Below are 19,366 nucleotides of genomic sequence, written 5' to 3' on the forward strand. Positions count from 1 at the left end.
AGGGGGGGGGGGGGGGGGGGGGGGGGGGGGGGGGGGGGGGGGGGGGGGGTGGGGGGGGGGGGGGGGGGGGGGGGGGGGGGGGGGGGGGGGGGGGGGGGATGGATGCTCCCTTTCCCAGAAGCCTCAGAGCCTCCCGGGGGAGGGGTGTGGCCACAGAGCCCCAGCCCTGCCCTTACCTCCTTTACCCAGCTTTGGCAGAAGCCCGTGGCTCTCTGCCAGCTTCATGGAGGTGGGCTTGGCGGCCATCCCTGGGATGGGGGGATGACCAGTTCTAGGAGCCTCCTCTGAGCCCCCAGACCCTCTTCCCTCCCCAGGGAGATACAGATCCCCCTTCTGGCCCTTGCCCCCAGGGCCCAGGGCTTTGGCTCCTACCGTCCCCATCCAGGCGAGGCTGGTGGCAGGTGACTGGAAGGCGTGGAGAAAGGCAGGCCAAGTGGGGGCGTGGGCCCCGGCCAGTGTACTCCTCAGCCAATCAGCAGCCTGCCCAGCCGGTGGATTCAGTTACAAGCCCCAGATCACCCCATACTCCAGCCTCCTTCCTACTCCTCCCAAAGCTCCATTCATTGGCCCCGCAGCACCGGGTCGGCTGGGCTCGCTTCCGCTCAGCTACAGAGCTGCTGCCTCGTGGGCCCACCAGGGTAGGATTCCCGGGGGCTTTGTCTGACTGGGCTGGGCCAGGGCGGAATGGGGGTTCTGGTGGTGCTCTTGGGGGTGCTGAACTTCCTGGGGGCAGCTCTGGGGGACTCCCCTGCCCTCCACTTGCACAGCACCTCCTGCCACTTGGCCAGACCCATCTCTGGCAGCCCTTTGGGGTTCCTTAGCTTCTTGGGCAAGGATGCCCAGGGACTAGCTCTGTTCCATGCCCGCTGGGATGGGCACGGGAGGCTGCAGGTGTGCAGCCGGCAGGATGAGCCAGAGCTCACTACAGCCTTCAGTACCCTCTGTGCTGGTGAGATCACCCGGGACTCCTTCATCCACACCCCTGGACCTGAGCTGCAGAGAGCCCTGGCCACCCTTAAGCGTCAGTGGGAGGCCTGCAGAGGGCCTGCCAAGAGTCCAGCAGAGACCAGGGAGAAGCGAGCAGCAGGGCAGAGTGGAGCGCCTGGCATGGGGAACCAGCGAGTGAAGAGAGGCTGGACCATGCCTGGCACACTGTGGTGTGGAGTTGGGGATTCTGCTGGGAACACCTCGGAGCTGGGTGAGCCATCGGTGTGTGGACAGGGGGGCTGGTGTGGGGGGGAAATGCAGCCTTTAGCCCTGGTACCCACTCTCCCAGGCTGTGTGTCCTGAGGAAGTGACTTAACCACTCTGACCCTCAATTTCCTTATCTGTAAAATGGGGTGACCATAAATCTCATCATGGGATGCTTGAATGTGGTTATAGATGGGAAAGGTCCTACTCACACCTGGGAGGCTTCATTAATTACCATCTGAGGAAGGAGGCTGGCTGGGGTGGATCCAGGGTCGGCTGAGCCAAAAAAACATTACCCAAGAGGAGGTTTTATGGGCACAGGGTGCCCAGTGGAGGGGACGCCGAGTGGGAGGGGAGGCCTGGGTTCAAATCCCAGCTCAGCCCTTCCGAGCTGAACGAGTCACCTCCCCTCTCTGAATCTGTTTCCTCACCTGTACAATAAACGTGACACCTCCTTCCCAGGGCTGCTGTGTGCTTGGGTGTGGGAAGTGCCAGGCATTTGGGAGATGCTCAGTAAAGGGCATCATTGCTCAGGTGGTGAAAAACATGCATGGCTTTTTTGCACTCTCGGTACAGCTGTCAGTGCATACACGTGGAGGGCTGGGAGGAGGACTTGGCACTTGAGTTGGAGCAGGCTGGCATCCTGACAATGCCTCACTGTGCCAGCGAGATTGCACCCTGCTGTTTACCATTCCATTCCACACACATTCATAACTTTGGAGTTTCATTTGTGGTGTGAGCCCGAGAACTCTGGAGGCAGACACCAGTTCACCTGAGGAAGATATTTCCGTGGGCAAGGGTTCCTGGGTGGGCTGCCTGGCACTTGGAATTGCCCAACAAAGGCTGTACCTGGGTGTTCTCTTCAAGCTTTGGAACTGTGAGTCCCACAGGGAGAGGCCTGAGGCAACCCAGGTCATCTGTATCAGGGCTGGGATGAGAACGAGGTCTCTGCTCCCAACACCACGCGGGCATAGCCGGCATGTGGTGCTCACGACCCTGCTGAGCTGGTGCCCCCTCCGCTCCCTGCAGGGGTCTTCCAGGGCCCCGATCTCTGCTGCCAGGAACACGACCGCTGCCCACAGACTGTCTCACCCTTCCAGTACAACTATGGCATCCGAAACTACCGACTCCACACCATCTCCCACTGCAACTGTGATGCCAGGTTGGTGGTGGGCAGGGAGGGCTGGGAACTTGGGGTGGGATTATCCACCGGGATTACCTGGTGCAGAGTCTGGGATTCCAGAGAATCCTAAAGGATCAGCCAGCCGGAGTCCACTGTGCAGTGGGAAAGCTGAGGCCTAACAGGAGAGGGGACACTTGGACCCCAAATCACCTGGCTGGTAGTGACCAGGTGGTCTGGGAGAGGAGCCAGTAGCTCTCTGTGGTCCAGGAACCTGAGTGCTGGCTCTGGGACAGGTTCCAGCAGTGCCTGCATAACCAGCGGGACTCCATCTCTGACATCGTGGGCGTGGCCTTCTTCAACGTGCTGGCGATCCCCTGTTTCGTCCTGGAGGACCAGGAGGCCTGTGTGGAGTGGTACTGGTGGGGCGGGTATGTGGCTGCCCCTTTCGAGCCCCTTCCCGGCCAGTGGGGAGCTCGGGCTCCAAACCTGGGAGGGAAGCCTTTCTGTATGTCTGTCCTCCAGGGAATGATGCCTCGTCCTCCCTGTCTTCTCCTCAGGGTTGGGCCCAGGATGCAGATGCTCCCTGGGTGCCCTGCAGGACCCAGTGGGATGTGGGATGAGGGGTGGGACTGGCAGAGCCCTGATCTCCATGGAGATGAACCTGGGGACTTCTGGGAGGGGGGATTCTGGGTTACCAATTGCCACCATGTGCTACCTCCCAGGTGTAGAACATATGGCTCTGTATCCCTCGCCCGTCTCCAGCCCAGGACCTTCTACAATGCCTCCTGGAGCTCCCTTGCCATTCCCCTGACTCCCAGTCCTCAGAACCCAGCACCCAGCAAGCCTCGGTGGATTCAGCACCCTCAGAAGTGGCCAGCACAGCAGAAAGAGTCCGAGTACCCCAGCCAAGCCAATGCCACAGCCCTCCAGGCCCCTGTGGCCTCCGCTGGGCCTGATGTGGCCTCCATAGTCCAGCTGGAGGTCACTGATTCAGGCCTCCAGGGACTATGGCGTGGCCTAAAACCTCAAGGTGAGCTCAGAACCTAACCTTGGGGGCTCCTGTTGTAAGGAGGTGTCCCTGACTCTGTTCAGGGTGGGGGGCCCCTGGGTTGCTTCCTTTCCTGCTCTGAGCTCCTTCTGGGGTCTCCCAACCTCTCTCGTGCTACAGCCAGAGGGATTTTTGTAAGCTCCAAACTTGTCCATGGCACTCCTCGCTGAGGCCCCACCATGATGTCCCAACACCCAGGGGTTGTCGAGTCTGGTCCTGCAGATCCTACTCCCCAGTCGAAACTCCAGTTCCACAAACTTCATTTGGTTCTTCTAAAGCCACTTGCTCTCTCCCACTGCTGGGCCTTTGCACATGCTCTTCTTGCTGCCTGGAGAATTCTCCCTGACTCTTCCCCTCTTCCAGCCTCAGCTTAGGAGCCTCTGCCTCCAGGAAACCTTTTCTGACCACTCTCGACTCTCTGGGCTTCCCCATGGCAGCACTGCTCCGTGTGTGTGTGTGCACGTGCACGCGTCTCCTATGTGTGAGGCACTCTGAAGGCACAAAGGGCATGAGATGGAGGGACACTGTGTGTGTGGGACACAGCATGTGTGCCGGATGGCAGTGGGCATCGGACAGGGCTCCTCTCACCACCACACCTGCCCCCAGGTGCCCGCCAGGCCTGCCGCGGCTTCCGCCGCCTGGACCAGTGTGAGCATCAGATCGGGCCCCAGAAAACCAAGTTCCAGCTGTTCAACGATGCCCGTGAACCCCTCTTCCACTGCAACTGCACGCGCCGGTGAGGCTGCTTGGACCCTTGGGGGTGGGCTGCCTGTTGCCAGGCACTGGGAAGGGACACCTGGCTGATGAGGCCCTGCCCCAGCCTGAGTCTGCCTCTGTCCTCAGTCTGGCACGCTTCCTGAGGCTCCACAGCCCACCTGTGGACGCCAACATACTTTGGGAGCTGCTGGGCATGACCTGCTTCAAACTGGCCCCTCCACTGGACTGTGCTGAGGGCAAAGGGTAAGTGACATCAGGGCCAGGAGAGATGGGGGACTTCCCAAGGGGTGGGTTGCCTCTGCTCCCTTTGTGCACCTGGGCTGAGAGGGTGATGGAGGCGGTCAGGGGACCTCTGAGCTCCACTGTCATCATCCCTGGGTTCGGCTCTGCAGTTGGCCCATGTAGGTTGCATCTCAACTCTGTCATTTACTTCCTATGTGACCTTGCAAGCTGAATAACCTCTCCACACCTGTTTCCTTACCTATAAAATGGAGGTAGAAGCCAAGGAAGTGGTGTGTGTGACGTACATAGGCCAAGGCCTGCAGGACACATAGTAAAACACCTGCTTAACTCTTACCCCATAATCCACAATTTCATTTCAATTCTGATTCTCAAAGCTAACTCTGTTACTTTTCCTATTTCACAGGTAGGGAAACTGAGGCCCAGACTGACCCAGGTTTCTGCAGCCAGCTAGTGGCAGAACCTGGGCCTCTGGGTGCCAACCCAGGTTTATCCTGCCCCCTGCTAGGTGTAACAGTCCCCCACCCTCCCAGCCCCAGCCCTGCTCCTCTCTGGGCCTTGGTCACCCTCTCTGCAGAGTAGGGTGGGATTCTTGGCAGTTATGACCACCTGCCCCACTTTTCTCTCCTCACAGCTGTTCCAAAGACCCCAGGGCCATCAAGGTGTCAGCTCGGCACCTGCAGCAACTTCAGCAGAGGCAACTCCAGCTCCAGGGGACAGGCACAGACAACAGGCAGGCATGGACTTCAGAGCACCCAAAGGCCCCCATGTCATTCTATGACCGGTGTCTGCAGCTGACCCAGGGAGCCGGAGGACCTGAAGGACAGCAGAAATCCTGGAACCAGTGACCTCAGTTCCAGCTCTCCTGGGCACAAGACTGGACCTCGTCCCTGGCTTTGCTAGGCCCTGGAGGTCTCAGCTTCCCCTCCACGTGTTAGACTGAAGCATGGACGGGCTCTTGTGGATAGCCAGAGGGCTGCATGGGTAGGGTGGGGGGGCCAAGACCCAAATGCTGGACCACGTCTCCTGCTGCGCTGGGTGATCTTGGGCTGGTGACACAACCCCTCTGTGCTTGGATGTGGTATTCAGGAGGCTCATTCTGCTGCCCCAGGCTTGGGCCTTCCCAGAGAAATTAACATCCAGATGGGAATGGGGAGAAGGTAACATTGCAGCAGCCCCAGGAGGTACCAGGAGGAGGTACATATATGTCTATGTTGCAAAATTAATGCATGTCTCAAGATCTTGCCCAGGGAAGCCCCAGCGTCTGCCTGCTGAGGTCTAGGGCAGCAGGTGGGGAATGAGGGATGTCACAGAAGTGACTGTGTCTGAATCCAGGGTGGCGGAAGCTAGAAAGGGGCTTCCCAACTCACCTCCCCAGGGGACCCCTTCTCTTAACAGCTCCTATGCTCTTCCTGTCCCAGCCCTGGCCCATTCTTTCTGCCCTAGACCTAAATTCAGATCTCCCCCGTGCCCTTAAGCAAGAGACCTCCTTCATTCTGAGCCTTAGTTTCCTCGTCTGAAAAAGAGGAGTGTAAACAGGACCTACCTCACAGGGTTGTTGAGGATTAAGCGAACCAACTCACGGACAGCACTCAGCACCTAGTAAATGTTCCCTCCCTCCAGCACACAGCCAAACTGTGCTTAGGCGTCTGATTTTTTTCTTTTTTTTTTTTGCGGTACGCGGGCCTCTCACTGTTGTGGCCTCTCCCGTTGCGGAGCACAGGCTCCGGACGCGCAGGCTCAGCGGCCATGGCTCACGGGCCCAGCCGCTCCGCGGCATGTGGGATCTTCCCGGACCAGGGAACGAACCCATATCCTCTGCATCGGCAGGCGGACTCTCAACCACTGAGCCACCAGGGAAGCCCTAGGCATCTGATTTTTAAAGGTTCACATAACCGCTTGGAGGTCTCAGTTTGCTCACTTGTGAAATGGAGCTAAGAACTACACTGAACTCAACACCACAACTTGTGGTGCAGCTTAAAGGACATGGCATGTGTAATGTATACAGCTGGTGCCTGGTAACTGTCAGATCTGTCATCCTCTCATCTCTTTAGTCCCTTCCTCTGACTGCCCCCAACCCTAGACTGCTAACAAGTTAGGAAGAAGTCAGGAGTGAGGCTGGAGAATTTAATTCCTAATTGATGACCTCTAGGTTTGCTCCCCCATCCCAGATGGGGGCTGGGATAGGGGTTTGCTGATTGTCACAGTTGAGGTGCCAGGACCAGGTTTGGGGAACCCCAGTTGGCCACCCCTGGCCAGAACAGAGTGGCAGGTGCACATAAAGCTGGAGCAGCAGCAGGAGGGAGGCAGGTGGGTTTGCAGAAGATTGGGGCAGAGCCCCAGGGGGCCACCTGGGCCTGCCTGCCCACCTCACCCTCAGGGCCCCAGGCCCCCTTCCTCCAGGCCCTGCTGACCCTGGGGGCTGGGAGACAGGCTGTCGGGGGCCGGGGCCTCCCGATTGGGTCCCCGGGAGCTGCCACCACCGGGGTCTACGGTCTCTAGGCGCAAGGCAGGCAGCAACCCCAGGCTTTGAGGCACAGATGGTGGGAAGGCCCAGGACCCAGGCAGCCCAGGGGGCCCCTCCTCACTGTTGCCCCGGCTGCCACCATCACTGCCCCCGTTGGGGGCTACCCGAGGAAGGCGGCGGCTCTGGGGCGAGGGGCTTCGGCTGGTGCCACGGCGTTCACAGGACGAGGGCTGCAGGGCGAGGCCGGGGAAGCGGGCCAGACCTGGGCTTCGGCTACGGTGCCGCTTGGACTTGCCAGGGCTTGGGCTGCGGGACTTGGATGCGAGCAGCTCCAGGGTGCTGTCATCCTCGTCCTCCGAGCTGGCACCCGAGCTGTCTGTGCTGCTGCTGGCCAGCTCCGAGGTAGGCAGTGAGATCTGGGGGGAAGGCTGGTCACTGGGGTGCCCCTCTCCCCAACCGGCCACTGAGGCCTCTGGGAACCACTCCTGCCCTCCCCCTTGGCAGACCCAGGAAGGTCAGGATACTTGTAGGAGGTCACAGAACAGAATGTAGAAGCTGTAGAGGACTTTGAATACTCCTTTGGCGCCCCTGACCCTGCAGCCTGGCCTACTTACCTGGAAGGGCTCAGTGACCCCGATAAGGATGCTGTGGGTGTGGCTATAATAGCCCAGGATGAAGTCTCCGTGACCCTTGGGCAGTGACTCCTCACTGAATGTCACCTGGTGGGCCAGGGGGTTTAGGCCCAGGTTGGGGTGAGGGAGGCAGCCTCAGGACCCTTCAAGCTGAATCCTGAGCCCCCAAGGGCAATGGGGACTTCCTCCCACTCTCCCCCTCCCCTTAAGTACCTGGTAGATGTTCCCATCCACATCCTCGTGTTTGGCCCAGACATAAGCCACGTAGTCCTTGCAGTGGCGGAAACCCACCTGGGGCGAGAGCAATCAGGGTTGTGACCCCTAAGGTCTGACCCCAGCAGCCTTAAACTCTGGGGAAGCCAGGGACCCCACATGGGTCCCTGGCTGCCCTTCAGGCCCTTCCTCCCCCGATGTACCGACCACCCCTGCCCGTCTCACCCGGTACAAGCCGATCCAGTCCCAGGAGCTGCGGGCGAACACCGTCTCTATGCGGTACCTCACCACAGCCTGCTCCGGCCGCACCCACTCGTCCGCCACATCCAGCCGCACAAGCGGCACTTCGTCTCTGAAGGCAAACTGCCCAGGGGCAGGGGGCAACATCAGGGGAGACCCTCTAGCATTCTATGCACCTAGAGTCCTTGGGCCTGCGTCGGCACAAATTGGCTGAGATGAAGGGCCTTTGATGCCACTGCACAGGCTGGGAAACTGAGGAAGAACAGGTCTAGGATGAATGCCAGGTTTCCTGCCTCCCAGCTCAGGGCTCTTTTTGTCCTTAGCCTCCTTAGGGAGTGAGTGAGAACACAGCTTTGAAGCTTAGTAGACTGTGGGTTTGGCCCTGGCTCTGCCATTGTTATGCAGTGTGACCCAAGGTGAGTTTCTTGACCTCTCTGAATAGAAGGGCTCCTGTCCTTAAACTCTGATGATCTTATTTAACTCTTGGGGTTGCTCTGCAGATTCAATGAGATACCATATAAAGCATCCTATAAACTTCTCAGTATACAGTAGGTGCTCAATGAATGACTTGCCTATAAGCTAACAAAGGAGTCCCATGATGCACTGGATATTCTGGAGTAAAGTGAACACCCATGAGCAGGCAAGAAGAGCTATGGGTAGATGGCTGGAGACCGTCCAGGCTCTGCTACTAACCTGCTTCATGACCTCAGGTAAGCCCCTCATCAGGCTAAGTAAGACTCAGTTTCCCCACCTGTATTAAGGAACCACTATTAACCTTGTTTGTCATCAGTCCATGGAGACAAAAGAATCTTCTCTTCCCAGGGTCACCCCAGGCTGAGCAGGGGTTCACCTTGTGGATGGGGTTGCTGGGGTGGCAGGTGGCCAGGGTATTGGCCAGGGTATTGGCCAGGGTATTGTCCCTCAGGGAAAGACTCGGTGGTGCCAGCCTCAGGCTTTGTCTGCTTCCCTGTTTATCTGGTTTCAACTTTCTCTCCCTCCTCAGCTTCTAAGCCAAGCTGCTCCAGAAGAAACCAGCACATCCTCTCCCTGCCTGTGGGTTCCTAACAACAGGTCTGGCCAGGTTGCGCTCTTGGAAATACCCTTTAGGGCCTTGTGGGGTCAAAACTCCTGCTGAGTCCTGTGCTGTGTTGCTTTGGATAAGAGATTTAAGTTCTCTGAGCCTCTGTTTCTCTCATCAGTAAAACTGGGAGGAGAATTTAGACATCCTCAGGGCCTACCACAGTATTCAAAGGGATGACATACATGAAGTAGGCTACACAGGCTCTGGCATATAGTAGGTGCTCAACAGGTAATGTTTTACAAGAGACAGGGTTCTAGATAAGGAGGGAAGGATAGGGCACCCAAAAGGAGTGGTTCTCAAGGTTAGGTCCCTGATTGGGGGTTAAACCTCACACCCAAGGCTTTTACCAAAGGTCATGGGAGGCCAGACACGGGCAGATTTCCATTCCCAGCTGAGGACATTGGCCACTGTCCCTCTGACTGACCATATGACAAAGTTAGCAGGGAAAACATTCTCTGGTCTGCTGGGCTCCCTCTTATCAGATCAAGAGAATCGGAGAGCCCAGGGTTGAGTTTCAGGACTGGAAATTGGGCTCCACCCCACTCTGCTGCTGAGCCTGTGTGCAACTTGGGGCGCATGCCTACCCCACTAACAGAAAGTTGGACTACATGGTCTCTAAGATCCAGTTCTGACATTCTCGGATTTCCCCTTTTTCCTTTGGCAGCTAGGAGCCCCAATCCTAAACACAGGGGCTTCCCTGGTGGTGCAGTGGTTAAGAATCCACTTGCCAATGCAGGGAACACGGGTTCGAGCCCTGGTGTGCGAAGATCCCACATGCCATGGAGCAACCAACCAAGTCCATGCGCCACAACTACTGAAGTCTGCATGCCTAGAGCCTGAGCTCCGCAACAAGAGAAGCCACTGCAATAAGAAATCCGCACACCACAATGAAGAGTAGCCCCCGCTCGCCGCAACTAGAGAAAGCCTGCGTGCAGCAAGAAGACCCAACGCAACCAAAAATAAATACATAAATCAATAAAAATTTATAATTAAAAAAATCCTAAACACAATGCTAAATTTTATAGTAACTATATAGGGTTTAGCTTTGTATTTTTTTGTATCTCTACTCCCCCTCCCCATCACATATGGTAAGATGGTAAAAAAATAATAAAAGAATGTGAATGAATGCTACATGGGATTTGAGTAAATATTTTCGTGGCTGGTCTTATTATATATGTGAATTTTAACATAAGTTGCCCTAGCCTTTCTCAGAAAAGGGGAAATAGAGATTAGTGGAAAAGGTATACCCTTTGAAATCAGACTAGCCAGGGTGCAAATCCTAATCTTCCCTTTAGTAGCCATGTGACCCGGGGCAAGGGGTGCTGTGTCCCTGGGCCTCAGAATTTTCACCTGAAAATGGAGATCATAGGACTTCCCCGGTGGTCCAGTGGTTAAGACTGAGCTCCCAATGCAGGGGGCATGGGTTCGATCCCTGGTCCGGGAACTAAGATCGCACATACCGCATGGCATCGCACATAAATAATGGAGATCATAATCCCATTCCCAGTCTGCTGTGACAAGTGGATGCTGCTGAGGGCAGGTCTAAGGGGTTACCGGTGGGCAGTGGGTTGCTGAGCTGGGCCTGGGGATGTCATGCGGGGAGGATGAGGCCAGGACTCACGTGCAGGACGAACTGGGCAGCCACAGGCTTGTGGTCGCTGACAGTGTATTCCATGTGGCTGTGGTAGCTGTGCTGGGTCACCTGGAGCCGGTGGCTCTCCCGTCCTGAGGGGCTGGGACCTCCACCTGGAGCCTTGACCTTCCACAGGATACGGTCTGTCCAGGCTGGCTTCCGCTTCTTGGCACTGCGGTGGGCAAGGGTAGGCTGAGTATCAGGGGTTGGGGGTCAAGGCACCTCTGCCTCCTGTCTCTCTTTCCTGTCTCCCTTATCCAGAAGACCTCAGCCCACATCCCCACCTCTCATCCCAGTTCTGAGCTCACCTGGTATCATATTTGTTAGTACCCACGTCAAACTTGAAGGTGGGCGCAAAGTTGAGGGGCCCCTCCTGGAAGCCCCTCAGGATGGGCCAGGTGTTCTTGGCCATGTTGAGCTGTGAGGGTCCAGAAGCACAGAATTGGACAAGAGCTTGGGCAGGGCAGGTGAGGGCAAGGACCATAGCCTAGGGTACAGGTGGTCCTAGGGCATGTTCTGTGTGCTTGGGGTTTTGGGGTCCAGGCTGGGATTCCCCACCTGGTCTTTCTCCCAGAGCTGGTGGAGCTGCTCGCTGTCGATGGCAAATTTGACGAAGTGCAGGTCGTAGCTCTCGATGCGGAAGTTCAGGTCCCCGAACCAGAACACGAGGCTGTTCGGAGGTGGGGGTCAGCGGGGTCCATGGGGGTGAAGAGCCCAGCCCAGATCCTTCTCTGCCCCCATCCAACCCGACAGCTGCTCCTAGTGATGACGTAGAGGGTGGGTGGGTTGCTGCAGGGCCGCCAGCCCACCACGGAGCAGCAGGGGGTGTAGACCTAGAAGTTAGGTTCCGACCCCTAGCAAGGCCTTGCCCCTCAGCAAAGCTCCACCCTGCAGGCTCCACCTCCCCATCAAACTTACCAGCTTTCTTGTTCCTAGCTATAGTGTGGGTGGTCTCCACCCCCATAGGCCCCGCCTCTCCCCACTAGGCGCACAGGTCTCGCCCCTGAGTCCCACCCCTACTTCACTAGCCCCGCCCAAGCCCCATTAGGTCCCGCCCCGGCCCATACTCGTGATCCAAGATGCCTTGAGCTCCAGGCCCCTGGAACTGCTGGAGGCTGAGGATGGTCTGGAAGTTGTCCTTGCGCTGCTCCGCTTTGTCCATGTGGGCCGGCAGGTGGCAGTTCAGGAAACACAGCATGTGCCCGAAGGCGGCCAGTCGCACACTCACTCCACCCTTGTTGCCCTTGGGAAACAAGGTTGGGTGGGTTATGGGCGGGGCCTAGGCTAGGAGGTGAGGCCCGCGGGGCTTAGGGTGGGCGGGGTCAGCGGGTGAGGCCCAGGACCCGTGGACGTGTGGAGAGGGGTGGGTTCTAGGGAAAGGAGTGGAACAATAGGAGGGGCGGGGACAGAAAGGGGCGGGGTCTAGAAAACGAGGGGTGGGGGTGGGTGGGGAGAGGCAGGCCTCAGAGTAAGGGGTGTAGCTTGGGGAGGGGATATTGCCAGTACGCGGGGGTCCGGGGACTAATCTACGGATCCCTTAGGGCCCTGTACCCTCCCAGGCCGCTTCCACGCTCACCCAATAGCCACCCAGGCCAGTGCGCGTGCAATCAGTCTGCACATCCCTCAGGAAGGGCAGGTGGTAGTACTTGGCGAACAGCAGCAGGATGACGCCCTGCATCCGCACAGTACTCACCTGCAGCAGAGGCGTGAGGAGGCTGAGAGGCAGGACACAACTCCCCCGCCCCCGCCCTCGCCTTTTCCGGTTCTTAAAGGTCTGCCCTTCCATCTTCCCATTTCATGGACCCGGCCACCGAGGCCCAGCGAGCCCCACGGTGAATCAAGGCAGAGCTAGGGCCGAGTAATCCAGGGGTCTCCACCTGCCCGGGGGTTGAGGGAGGAGTTACCAGCACGAAGTTGAAGGGCCCCAGTGCGTCCATGAAGAGCTCGCTCCACTGGTCGGTGAAGAGCGCGTCCTTGAGCCGCTTGTTGATCATAGAGTTCACTTCCTGCAACCTGTGGGGGACTGTGAGGCGGCCTTCGGATTGGGGGGGGCGCCCTAGAAACCCCTCCCGTGGGAGAGGGTCTGGGAGGCAGGAGGGGCTCAGGAGGGAGTCTACTCGCCCTGTCCCCTCACCCTATGGCGATCATGTCTGCCCTGTCACTGTCATCGCTGCTGCCCAGGTGAAGGAGGGATGTGACATCATCGGGGGGCATGGCGGTGCCCACGTTCCATGTGACCACAGTGATCCTGGGGAGGTGGGGGTACAGAAGGGGTTACTACTGGGGACCACTCTCTTACCCTCAACCTCCCTCCCACAGGGCTTTTTCTGGGGAAATAAGCTTGAGTATAAGCCCTCAGAAGGATCCACAGTGGGCCCAGGGTCCCTTCCACCAGACTTCCAAGGGAGATCAACTGAGGCGGGGTAGGCAAGTCCCTTAGGAGAGGATGCTGTCTTCCGAGGGCCCCAGAGTGGGCCTAACACCCACAGGGAATCTTCCTCAGGGAGGTCAGCTGGGGTGGAGTAGGGTAAGCCACCCTAGAAGGATGGCTAGTCTTAGAGTTCAAGCCCCAGCAATGTCTTGGGAGAGGGCCCCTCACCAGAAGCCAGGGTCGCTCTTGCAGGTGGGCTGAGCTGACCAAGAGGAGGATGACGAGGTGGATGTAGAAGAGGAGGTGGTAAGAGGGGCTGGGGTTTCTCTGGGCTGAAGGTTGGGGCTCAGATGCCCACCAGGCCCGGCACCCTGGGTGCCAGGCCTGGGGAGGGCCATCTCAGGAGCTGGGGGGACACACGGGGAGCGGTTTGGGGAGCGGCTGGGGGAGCGGCTGGGAGATCGGGGTGGCTTGGGCAGAGGTGGGGGCAAAGTCTGGGCTAAGGGGGCCCCTGGCCGGAAGGTGGGATAGAGAAGTCCGGGGGAGCGAGTGCCAGGCTCTGGAGGACCCTGGCCCACATCCAGGGGCAGAGTCTGTGGTGTCCGGGACAGGACAGGATCCTCAGGGCTGCTGCGGGGGGCCTCAGGCCGGGCTCTGAAGGAGGGGGAGATCCGAGGGTCTGGGGGGGCTTGAATCAAGGATGGGGAGCCCACAGGACCAGATGTCTGAGTGGGGGGCTGGAGATGCCCTTCTGAAGGGGAGAGAGGTCTAGGGGCTGGGGCATCCCTCTGTTTAGCTGGTGTCCATCCCACAGAGGCCAGGGCTGATGTCATGGATGCTGGATTCAGGGCCTGTTCCTGAGAGGGTGACAGAACTGGACTGGGCACTGGGGAAGAGCTGGAGGGGGGCTGTGGGGGCTGTTTCTCAGATGCCACGGCCAGGCTCAGGCCTGAAGCAGCCAGGGCTGGCTTGGGTCCCATGGAGGCAGGTGGCACCTGCTTCTGGTCCCTGGACAGTGGAGCCAGCCTGGGCCCCAGGGTAGCTGGAAGAGGCTTCGGCCCAGCCGAGGCAGACACCACCAAATGGCCCACAGGTGTTGGAGCCAGTCTGGAGCTGCGATGGGCAGGAGTTGTCTTCTGCTCTCCAGGGGTAGACATTGGAGCCAGGATGGGTCGGGGAGACGCCAGAGCCAGGCTTGGCCCCTTTGAGGAAGATGGCATTGCTGCTGGTGGCCCCACAGGTGTCAGAGCCAACCTTGGTTCCGAGCATACTGGTGCTGCATTCTCCTTTGCTGAGAGCTGAAAACGTGAGTCCATCTTGGATAGGACAAGTCAGAGACTCAGAGTCAACCCTAACCAGGCCTCCACTTCCATATAGACCCCAGCAGACTCTGTCTAGCTAAGAAAGGCACATCTTTTTGAGGAAGTTCTTCATAATTTCTCACCTCAATCCATTCTGCTGTGAATCAGCTTCTCTTTTGGAGGAAACAGGACATGGAAACCTATCCCCTCCCTCACCTGTGACACCTCTTTCATAGATGGGGAAACTAAGACCCCCAACTCAAAGGAGGCAGAGTGTGAGCCTGGACCTGAGGGCTCTCCTTGCCTTCCTGGCTGGTACCCACTCCCTGGCCACCCTGGAGTGTTGGGTGGCTGGAGTCAGCTTCCCTGAGCACCGCCCACCCCTGCAGTCCCTGCTGCTCCCCTAGCCAAGGGCTACTGATCTGACCCCCCCAGATCTTCCCACTCAGGACACCCTGGGGCCAGCCTGTTAAACACCACCCCCTTTCCTCCACAGTACACAGGAACCCTCAGGTTCCCCCCGCCACGTCCCAATTCCTTGGTCACAGCCCTCTCTGTCCTCGTCACCCATTCCTAGAGCTCCGTGCAGGAGCAAGAGCCTGGGTTGGGACTGGCCATGTCGATTCCCAGCCCAGCTCTGTGTGACCTGAGGCAAGCACTTCCCTGCCCAGGGCCTCAGTTTCCCTGTCTTAAAATGAAGGACCCTGGTGAAGGATCCCTGGCCACACCTGATCCTGGGAAGCCTAGGTCTCATATCCTCTGCATGTATGAGCCAAAATTTGCTAGGCTTCCATTTGAGCTCCATGGAATAGTCATTCCTCCCAAGTGTGATTCTAACACCCAGAGCAAGTCCAGGATTCTGTTGATCCTGGCGCCGCACCACTGTGCACAAGTTGTACCCTCTTACCGTTGTCACCCCACCTGTGAGGACAGGCAAGCAGGTATCCTCTTTATGTCCAGCAGGTGGAGTGGGGGGTGTGGGGCCCTGCAAGGACCTCCTCTTCCTTTCCCATCTGTCCCTGTCTGATGCCCCTGTCTCCAGAAGTCAGGATAAAGTGTCCCTTGCCAGGGAGGGTAGACGAAGGTTTACATTCACCCTGGGGTGGCCCCATCCCTGCCTCCAGAGATGCAGTTCTGTCTGCATCCCGTGTCCTGCTTGGTTCAGAGAATCTGAAACTCTGCCTCCACCTCTGTCCCCAAACTCAGATCTTTGAGGCTTGCATTTTGGGCATCCTCCTTGGTTCCTAGTGTCCCACTCCAAACCCCCACCCCAAACACACACCGCCTCCAGCACTAACAACTTAGACATCCCAGATGTCACAGTTTCAGTCTTCAGGGACAAGCCTCCTCATTTTGCATTAGCTCAGAAAGGACAAGCAACTTGCCCAAGGTCACATAGCAAAGCTGGAGCACAGCTGGGTCCCCTGATACCTGGTCCAGGGCTTTCCCAGGAGGTCCTGGAGACAGCTAACTCCATCTCTCTCTGAGTGTCCCATCACTACCCCCTCAGCCCCTAGGGTACCCTGTTTGCCCAGTCCCTGCTTGGTGGGCAGAGGAGAGTGCCAGCCCCTCAGCTGGGGCACCAGGGTGCCTGCAGTATGTGGGGGGGTGTGGGATTAAGGATCAGGAATGGGGGAACTAGGATTTAGGGGTCTTACCTTGGAGGGTGCCCCAGTTTGGGAAATCCCATGGGGCATGGGCAGGGGGCCCAGGCCAGCCTGGGTCCCCGGCCTCCCGCTGCCACTGATGCCCTGGCCCTCCATGTCTGCAGCCCCCAGCAGCCCGGGTTCCCTTGGGCTCCAGCTCCTCTGCTAGCTCCCGGGAACCAGTGATGTCATCAGCCGTTTCAACCTGCTGAGAATTTAAAGACACAGGCACCAACTTCCCAACATAGAGCTGGCCAGGGCAAGGTGGCCTACCCCCTGGGGACTGGCTGCTGAGCCTGGAATGGTCATGGTGGGGGAGGAATCAGGGGGAGTGGGTCCATTGGCCTGGCACAGGTCCCAGCTGGCAGCATAGTGGAAGCTGTCTTTCTGTTCCCACCCTCCAGCCAGTAGGCCTGGCCAGCCCTTGCTCAAGGGAGGGGCATTGACACACCTGAGGGTAAGGTAGCTCAGAGGTCAGCCCCCTCTCCAGGGCTTCAGAGACACCTGAGTCCCTGCTCTGATCCTGTGACCTTCTTGACTCCCTGCCAGCTCAGGGCTTGCCTTGGCCCCCACCCTTGCTCCATTTTCAGGCCTTGGTGCCCGCCCCTCGCCTGGCTCTATCCTTCCCATCCCAGAGCCAGACACTCAGGCTCCAGCAACTGGAGTCTTTCCCATCTCAACCTCAGCACTGGCCCCTCCTCTTCTGCAGACACCTTGAGCCTGCCCTTGGATGTCCTCACAGCCAGGCCCAGCCCAGCTCCTCTCAGCTTTCCTCCTCCAAGACTCACTGGGTGTGGCTTGGGAGAGGGACTTGCTCAAGGTCACCTGGTGAGCTGGGGAGGTCCCCTGAGCCTCAGTGACCCAGGAACCACAAGAGTCAATTGGGATGTCTGGGGGAAGGGACTGGGGTGGAGAAAGGCCCAGCAGTGGGGGAACAGACTGGCAGGAGGGTCAAAAACAGGTCTGGGAACTTCTTTGGCCAGGACCCAGCATAGGGCCTGGTCTCCAACAGACCTAGGGAAGTGTTTGTTGAATGAATCAATCAATCAGTGAGAAGAGTGAATGAGTGACAGGTTCAGATACGGCCGGAGATAGCTGTGGGCTCTGCTTCTGCCTCTTCCCCACTCTCACTCTTATCTGCTAATCAGTCCCTGAAACGATTCCTCCAGAGCTGCTTGATTGCTTACAGAGGAATGATCTCACTCAGTTTAGGCAGAAAATGATCAGAGTTTTGTGCCCAGAGCTCCCTGCTGATCAACAGTCACCTCTGTATCCTCATGGACCGGTGTGGTCACCTGCATGAAAGTCACGTGGACAGATACCTCATTCCCTCTCCTGGATGGGCTTCCCACCTCTGCTAGTCTCTGAGTCTAGTCTGTGTTTCTGGGCTAGCACCTCTATGAGGCTGGAATTTGCAGGGGCAGAGACCCAGGCCATATTAGGGTCCTGGGGTAGAAATGTGGTAATGGTGGAAGTGATGACGTTGGTGATGGGGGAGGTAACGACACTGGTGATCGAAGGGGTGGAGATGATAATGTATGTAATTATGATAATGGAAGTGAGGACTGACAGTGCTGGTGGTGGTGGTGAGGTGACAGTGCTGGCAAAGTGGAGGTGATAGTGGTGGGACGGATGTGATAGAAGAGGTAGTGGAGGTAATGGTGATGGCAATAGTAGAGATGATAACAAAGGTTGGTGATGGTGGAGGTGCTAGAATGAAGAGATGGGGGTTATAGTAACAGTGGAGGAGGGATGGGGGCAGACGAGGTGGTGGGGGTGTTATGTTAACGGAAGAAGAGGTGGTGGTGGAGTTGGAGGTGAAGATGCGGGTGGTGGTGAGGGAGGAAGTGAGCGTGAACAGGGTGGTGGTGCTCAGGCCACCAGATGTGGGAGGAAATTTTGAACTTACCCTGCCTAGCCCTCTGACTCCTATTTTACAGATGGGAAAACTGAGGCCCCCAAGAGTACTTGGCTTCTGTTGCAATCCTGGAAGTGATGGGAGACAGATCCAGGTCCCTGGAACCAGTCCTAGGGCTCAACCATCCGGGCTGAGACAGGGGCATCAATGTCCTTGAGAAACCAGGCAAATGTCATACAAATAAGTATTCAAAGGGCTCCTCTGCCCCAGTGGGGCAGCCAGGATCTCCACCATGTCCCCTCCCTGAGCTCAGATCCTTCAGGGGACTTTGTTTCTGTCTCTGCCACTGATTTACTTGGAGAGTCACTCAGATTCCTGGTCTGTGTAAGGCAGATAAAAACAGTAGATACCTCCAAGATTGCAGTAAGAATTCAACAAGATAATACATCTGAAGAGTTTAGCACAGAGCCTGGCACAAGCAAGCTCTCAGTAAGGGCAGCTTCCCTGGAGTTACCACCATCACCACCACCACCACCACCACAATCATCATCATCATCATCATCATCCCCATCATCATCATCTATTCCAACCTGCCCATTTGGAGGATGCTGAAACTGAGGCCCAGCATAGTTGCATTCCTGGGTCGGGGGGAAGGAAAAGGGGCTCTGAGACCCAGACATGGCCTTGCTAGGGGAAGGGGGCAGGGGGCGGACCTTGGCTGAGAAGAGAACAGGGTAAGAGCTATATTTGAGCTCCTGGTGTGATGACTAAGGAGGTTGATAACAGGCTCTGGGGCTCAGGGTGGCAGGCTGGGGGCAGCTGCCAGGGAGAACCACCCCCCTGGAGGTGGCTGTCTCCGGAGACACCTCCTGGCTCCCTCCCTTCCCTCGCTCCTGGGGGTAGGGGGTGGTGTACTGAGGCAGAGAGTACATCTTTTCCTGCCCCACCCTAGAAATCTTAGTGCTACCCTCCAGGCTGTTCGGGTCAGGGATAGGAAAGGAGGTGGTTGATGGATTATCTCAGTTACTCTCCACAGTAACCCTGTGATGTTGGTAATAAGATCCCCATTTGACAGAGGAAGAAACTGAGGCCTAGGGATTACACAGCCAGCAGGGGACAGAGCATGGGGTTCCCAGGGAGATGGTGGATAATTCTCCCCCACAGAGGTTCCTGTTGAACCTATTCTTTGAAGGAGAATCTGTATTGCCAAACTGAAAAGAGAAGAAACACCCCGGGAAGCAGAGGGAGCAGCAGGTGCAAAGGTATGGAGTATGAAAGGTTCCGGCTGTGAAAGGATGCAAACTCTGGACACGTGCCCTCATGGCCCTTTGGCTCAGAGTAAATCCCCCAGAAGTAGGGAAGGGAGAGAGAGACGTGCTTCTTCCTCTTTCCTCTTCCTCTTCCTCGATCCACCTCCCAGGGGCACCTGAGGATGGTAATGGTACAGAAGGGTCTATCCTCTTCGTTTTGCTCGCTGGTCACCTGTGAGGGAGGTCACACTGTGGCCACTAGTTGAGAAATGTTTTGAGACATAGAGGGTGCTACAGGGTAGTGTGGGAAGGTGGAAGAGGTAAGCATCAAGGAGGGCTTCCTGGAGGAGAAAGT

At 57.6% G+C, this 19,366-nt stretch overlaps 2 protein-coding genes across 4 annotated transcripts; one reads left to right on the forward strand and one right to left on the reverse strand.

The window, feature by feature from the left end:
- The first annotated feature begins 553 nt into the window (after window positions 1-553).
- PLA2G3 (phospholipase A2 group III) lies at window positions 554-5,954 on the forward strand. Of its 2 annotated transcripts, XM_027124265.1 has the most exons (7): window positions 555-1,198; window positions 2,221-2,353; window positions 2,608-2,742; window positions 3,037-3,344; window positions 3,969-4,098; window positions 4,206-4,322; window positions 4,954-5,954. In XM_027124265.1, exons 1-7 carry the CDS (start codon window positions 685-687, stop codon window positions 5,165-5,167), a joined length of 1,551 nt encoding a protein of 516 aa, XP_026980066.1. In that variant the 5' UTR covers window positions 555-684; the 3' UTR covers window positions 5,168-5,954. The 2 variants fall into 2 exon arrangements, with proteins under 2 accessions (XP_026980067.1, XP_026980066.1); XM_027124266.1 differs by lacking the exon at window positions 2,608-2,742 and having other exon boundaries at window positions 554-1,198.
- Window positions 5,955-6,432: 478 nt separating this feature from the next.
- On the reverse strand, window positions 6,433-16,551 carry INPP5J (inositol polyphosphate-5-phosphatase J). 2 transcript variants are annotated; one of them, XM_027124268.1, is made up of 14 exons: window positions 16,355-16,551; window positions 15,916-16,111; window positions 13,185-14,272; window positions 12,720-12,833; window positions 12,490-12,598; window positions 12,162-12,278; window positions 11,653-11,828; window positions 11,144-11,255; window positions 10,894-11,003; window positions 10,574-10,757; window positions 7,857-7,994; window positions 7,632-7,709; window positions 7,401-7,505; window positions 6,433-7,202 (listed from the first exon to the last, which is right to left on the reverse strand). In XM_027124268.1, exons 2-14 carry the CDS (start codon window positions 16,018-16,020, stop codon window positions 6,696-6,698), a joined length of 2,943 nt encoding a protein of 980 aa, XP_026980069.1. In that variant the 5' UTR covers window positions 16,021-16,111; window positions 16,355-16,551; the 3' UTR covers window positions 6,433-6,695. The 2 variants fall into 2 exon arrangements, with proteins under 2 accessions (XP_026980069.1, XP_026980068.1); XM_027124267.1 differs by having other exon boundaries at window positions 15,916-16,551.
- Window positions 16,552-19,366: the final 2,815 nt, after the last annotated feature.

The sequence above is a fragment of the Aethalodelphis obliquidens genome, unplaced genomic scaffold, assembly GCF_003676395.1.
Source record: "Aethalodelphis obliquidens isolate GAN/ISIS:26980383/991018 unplaced genomic scaffold, ASM367639v1 scaffold28, whole genome shotgun sequence".
In the NCBI taxonomy this organism is placed as follows: Eukaryota; Metazoa; Chordata; class Mammalia; order Artiodactyla; family Delphinidae; genus Aethalodelphis; species Aethalodelphis obliquidens.

Excerpts from the sequence above, each read along its gene's own strand:
- INPP5J (XM_027124268.1), bottom strand. The coding sequence starts at position 16,020 with ATGGAGGGCCAGGGCATCAGTGGCAGCGGGAGGCCGGGGACCCAGGCT. Across the intron at positions 11,256-11,652 it reads CAAGGCATCTTGGATCACGA|CCTCGTGTTCTGGTTCGGGG; the intron begins GTATGGGCCGGG and ends ACCTCCGAACAG. Across the intron at positions 7,995-10,573 it reads CTGCCCAGTTCGTCCTGCAC|TTTGCCTTCAGAGACGAAGT; the intron begins GTGAGTCCTGGC and ends GCCCCTGGGCAG.
- PLA2G3 (XM_027124265.1), top strand. The coding sequence starts at position 685 with ATGGGGGTTCTGGTGGTGCTCTTGGGGGTGCTGAACTTCCTGGGGGCA. Across the intron at positions 1,199-2,220 it reads TGGGAACACCTCGGAGCTGG|GGGTCTTCCAGGGCCCCGAT; the intron begins GTGAGCCATCGG and ends CGCTCCCTGCAG. Across the intron at positions 3,345-3,968 it reads GCGTGGCCTAAAACCTCAAG|GTGCCCGCCAGGCCTGCCGC; the intron begins GTGAGCTCAGAA and ends ACCTGCCCCCAG.